Source organism: Silene latifolia, chromosome 11, assembly GCF_048544455.1.
Source record: "Silene latifolia isolate original U9 population chromosome 11, ASM4854445v1, whole genome shotgun sequence".
In the NCBI taxonomy this organism is placed as follows: domain Eukaryota; kingdom Viridiplantae; phylum Streptophyta; class Magnoliopsida; order Caryophyllales; family Caryophyllaceae; genus Silene; species Silene latifolia.
The window spans coordinates 198,454,008-198,458,106 of NC_133536.1; the positions used below are offsets into that span (position 1 = coordinate 198,454,008).

The window sequence follows — 4,099 nt, forward strand, 5'->3', positions numbered from 1 at the left end:
TCCCTCAAATTCAGTGTTAGTAGTGTACAACTGCTAATATACTACCATAGGTCTTGGTATAGACGGGTGAGGTGAACAGACGGGTAAAGACCTCTAATAAAATGGGTAGGGGGACAAAGTGGGGCACCCCCATGTGCTTCCCACTTTATGACAAATGGGTATTTTGTAAGGAAAAATGGTATCCGTCTATACGTATAGACGGATAGTGTCCGTCTATATTGAGAATTTGTGAATATACTATACCTCCTAAGAATGCTACAAGTCTACAAGAAACCTTATAAAACTATGAAATTATTTTAAAATAACACATCTTAGATCTATCTAGAAACAGAGAAAACAGAGGAATTTCTGTGATAAAATTCTGTTTCGTGTTCCGTCTTTTGCATGCTTTATATTACAAAAACAAATTTGCTCATGTAACCATATAAAATCCCACTTGTTCCTTATTTTCTTTCTTTTCTTCTTTTGATCACATATTTTCATTATTATTCATATATTTATTAACAAAAATAAAACTAAGTTAAGGTTGAAAGCTACTTGTCTGAGGTGTGTTTTTAACTCACCTGTACCTGTACACTTCTCAAATGCTGCTTGCATTAATTATAAATGGTTGGAGAACTACTGTCTTTCACTCTTTGACCCATGTTCAACTTTGTGGGTCTCTTTAATTCTTCTAAATTATCAAAAAAAAAACTTTGCTTGAATCTTGATATATTTCTTGATCCAATTCATCAACCCTTCGCAGTAATCTTAATGAGTTAAGTCATTTTCTTTATCAAAGTTTTCATCTTTCGCAATTTTCAAATCTTGCATCTTCCTAAGAAATGGGAAAATGGAGTTTTATAATATTGTTTATTATTCTGCTAGTATTATCAAAACCATGTATTGCAAGTATACAAAAGATTGGTTCCATAACATCACCAACAGAAGCATCTCAAATGGGTTATATCGATAACGAGGGATTATTTCTATTATCAAACGATTCGAGTTTCGCATTAGGATTCAAGCCAACAAAACAAGTCACCTCATTTTTACTAGTAATTATTCACCAAGTTACCTCTACAGTTGTATGGACAGCAAATAGAGGCTCACCCGTACAAAATTCTGATAATTTTGTTTTTGATAGTAATGGTAAGGTAACCCTACAAACCGGGGAAAAGGCGGTGTGGGTACCGGATACTGGTGGAAACCCGGTTTCTGGTATTGAGCTGATGGATTCAGGGAATTTGGTTTTATTAGGGAGTGATGGTAAGTTAGTTTGGCAAAGTTTTAGCTATCCTACTAATACTCTTCTGTCTAATCAAATTTTTCAACAAGGGATGAAACTTGTTAGTGATCCTGACCCGAATAGTAGTAATTTGACATACTTTCTTGAAATTAATTCAGGTGATATGGTTCTTCGTTCCGGGTATAAAACACCTCAGACTTACTGGACTATAGGAACAGACACCAGGAAAATTATCAATGAGGGTGGTGGAACTATAACTTCAGCTAAGATTGAGCTGAATTCATGGAAGTTTTATGATCAAGATAAGACTTTGTTATGGCAATTCGTGTTCTCGTCTAGCTCGAACAATATGAATACCACTTGGGCCGCGATTTTAGGAAATGATGGATTTATTAGTTTTTATAATCTTGGGAATGGAGGAAATAAGGTTGCTTCTCCCTCGAGAATTCCAAGTGATCAATGTGGAACTCCTGAGCCATGTGATGCTTATGAAGCTTGTTCTAGTAATAAGTGTGAGTGCCCTTCAGGGCTCGATTCTCGGTCCTGTAATCCTGGATTTTCCAATCCATGTGGGGCTGGAAATGATAGTCTTCAGCTGGTTTACGCCGGGGATGAGCTCAGTTACTTTGCTCTAGGGTTTCAGCCACCTACTATACAATCGAGTAATCTAAGTGGATGTCAGGCATCATGTGTCGGGAATTGCTCGTGTATTGGAGTGTTCTTCGACAATAGTTCAGGCAGTTGTTTTCTCTTTGACAGGGTTGGAAGCTTTATCTCTGATCCCACATCCAAATTTTCAGTTTATGTTAAGGTTTCCGCGGATGGAAGCGTGGGAGATGGGAATGCTGGGGACAATAGTTCCCATTTGGGTATTATCATAGGTATTGTCATTGGGACTGTACTGATCGTTGTCGGTATGGTTTATGGAGGCTACAGGTACCACCTTAAAAGGAAGGCATTGTCCCAATCTCCTGATCAGGAGACCTCTGAGGAGGATAACTTTTTGGAATCATTATCAGGTATGCCAGTAAATTTTCTGCACTTCTTATAATATGTTTGGTGCAATGTGCAGGAATCACTCGTGCAATGTGTGATGCAATTTTCAATATGCAGGCGTAAGCGCCACAGGAACATTTGAAGCACTGGAATAATATAATTGTTGTTGTTGTTGTTGATTATGTATCAGGTATGCCACTCCGGTTTACCTACAAGAGTTTACAGGATGCAACGAACAATTTCAGTATAAAACTAGGACAAGGAGGATTTGGTTCGGTGTACCAAGGAGCACTGCCTGATGGAACCCGGCTAGCTGTGAAGAAACTAGAAGGGGTCGGACAAGGGAAGAAGGAGTTCCGAGCTGAAGTTAGCATCATAGGAAGCATTCATCATGTCCATCTGGTGAGACTAAGAGGGTTCTGTGCCGAAGGAAGTCACCGGCTTTTAGCCTATGAGTTTATGCCAAACAACTCGTTAGATAAATGGATTTTCAAGAGGAACAAGAATAATACCTCTGTCTTAGACTGGGACACTAGGTACAACATAGCAATCGGCACTGCAAGGGGACTTGCTTATCTACACGAGGATTGCGATGTTAAGATCGTCCACTGTGACATTAAACCTGAGAATGTCCTTCTCGATGAGCAATTTGAAGCTAAGGTGTCGGATTTTGGGTTAGCCAAATTGATGAGTAGGGAACAAAGTCATGTTTTCACTACTCTTCGCGGTACTAGAGGATACCTAGCTCCGGAATGGATAACAAACTATGCAATATCCGAAAAAAGTGATGTCTACAGCTATGGAATGGTCTTGCTTGAGATAATTGGAGGGAGGAAAAACTATGACCCGGGGTTGACCTCTGACAAGTCCCATTTCCCGGCTTATGCATTTAAGATGATGGAGGAAGGGAAGCTACGTGAAATACTCGACTCAAGCCTGAAATATGACCCGAATGATGAGAGTGTGCATATTGCTATTAAGGTTGCATTGTGGTGTATTCAGGAAGATATGGCAATTAGACCATCTATGACTAAAGTTGTGCAGATGCTTGAAGGGGTTAGTCCAGTACCCCTTCCTCCCACTTCTTCCTTGACCGGGGCACGTCTCTTTTCGAGTTTCTTCCAGACGATGAGCGATGAAGGGACCGGGACTGGCACTTCTTCGGGACCGTCTGACTGTAACAGTGATGCATACCTGTCTGCTGTTAGACTGTCAGGTCCTAGATAACATATGTTACAGGGTAAAACTACTTTGGTATAGATTACAGTATCTTTTTAAGGTTATTTATGTGTCTTGTTGTATATAGGATTTGTTAGGGACACTGAAATTTTGTTACATATATTGTAGTTTGTTAGATTATGTTTACATTCTGTGACACTGATGAGGAATATTATGTGATTTGTGTAATAAATTGTTCAACATATTGGATTATCTTTTCTTTCTGGTTTTAGCAGCTTTGATATAAACATTGGTCCGAAGTAGTGACGGAAAGCCGGTTAGGGGAGAAAAAGTATTAGGACAATTAGGTAAACTCGGGAAAATATTCGAAATTTTTACTGAAAATTTTCAAAATTTCATGGTCCAGGAACAATCGCCCCTGTTAGCCACTTAGCCCTCCTTGGCTCCGTCACTGGCTAGGAATGATAGTAACAGGAAAATGCTCAATAAGGGAGCATCAGTAATTTACTAATTTGCATAAAGTTCAAATATTTGACATAAAATAATGACGCGTTACAGCAATATAGATACTTCATACACCATAGAATAAATTCAAGTTCTCTCGTCCCCGTGGGATTTACATGCTACAAGAGTACAAGCGAGGTGGTACTAATACTCGGTAATACAAAAACGTACCAATTATTTTCTAGAAGGAAA

At 39.0% G+C, this 4,099-nt stretch overlaps 1 protein-coding gene across 2 annotated transcripts; it reads left to right on the forward strand.

Moving 5' to 3' along the window:
* Positions 1-337: 337 nt before the first annotated feature.
* Positions 338-3,666, forward strand: LOC141612274 (G-type lectin S-receptor-like serine/threonine-protein kinase SD2-5). 2 transcript variants are annotated; one of them, XM_074431014.1, is made up of 3 exons: positions 338-1,248; positions 1,387-2,247; positions 2,415-3,666. In XM_074431014.1, exons 1-3 carry the CDS (start codon positions 825-827, stop codon positions 3,449-3,451), a joined length of 2,322 nt encoding a protein of 773 aa, XP_074287115.1. In that variant the 5' UTR covers positions 338-824; the 3' UTR covers positions 3,452-3,666. The 2 variants fall into 2 exon arrangements, with proteins under 2 accessions (XP_074287115.1, XP_074287114.1); XM_074431013.1 differs by having other exon boundaries at positions 338-2,247.
* Positions 3,667-4,099: the final 433 nt, after the last annotated feature.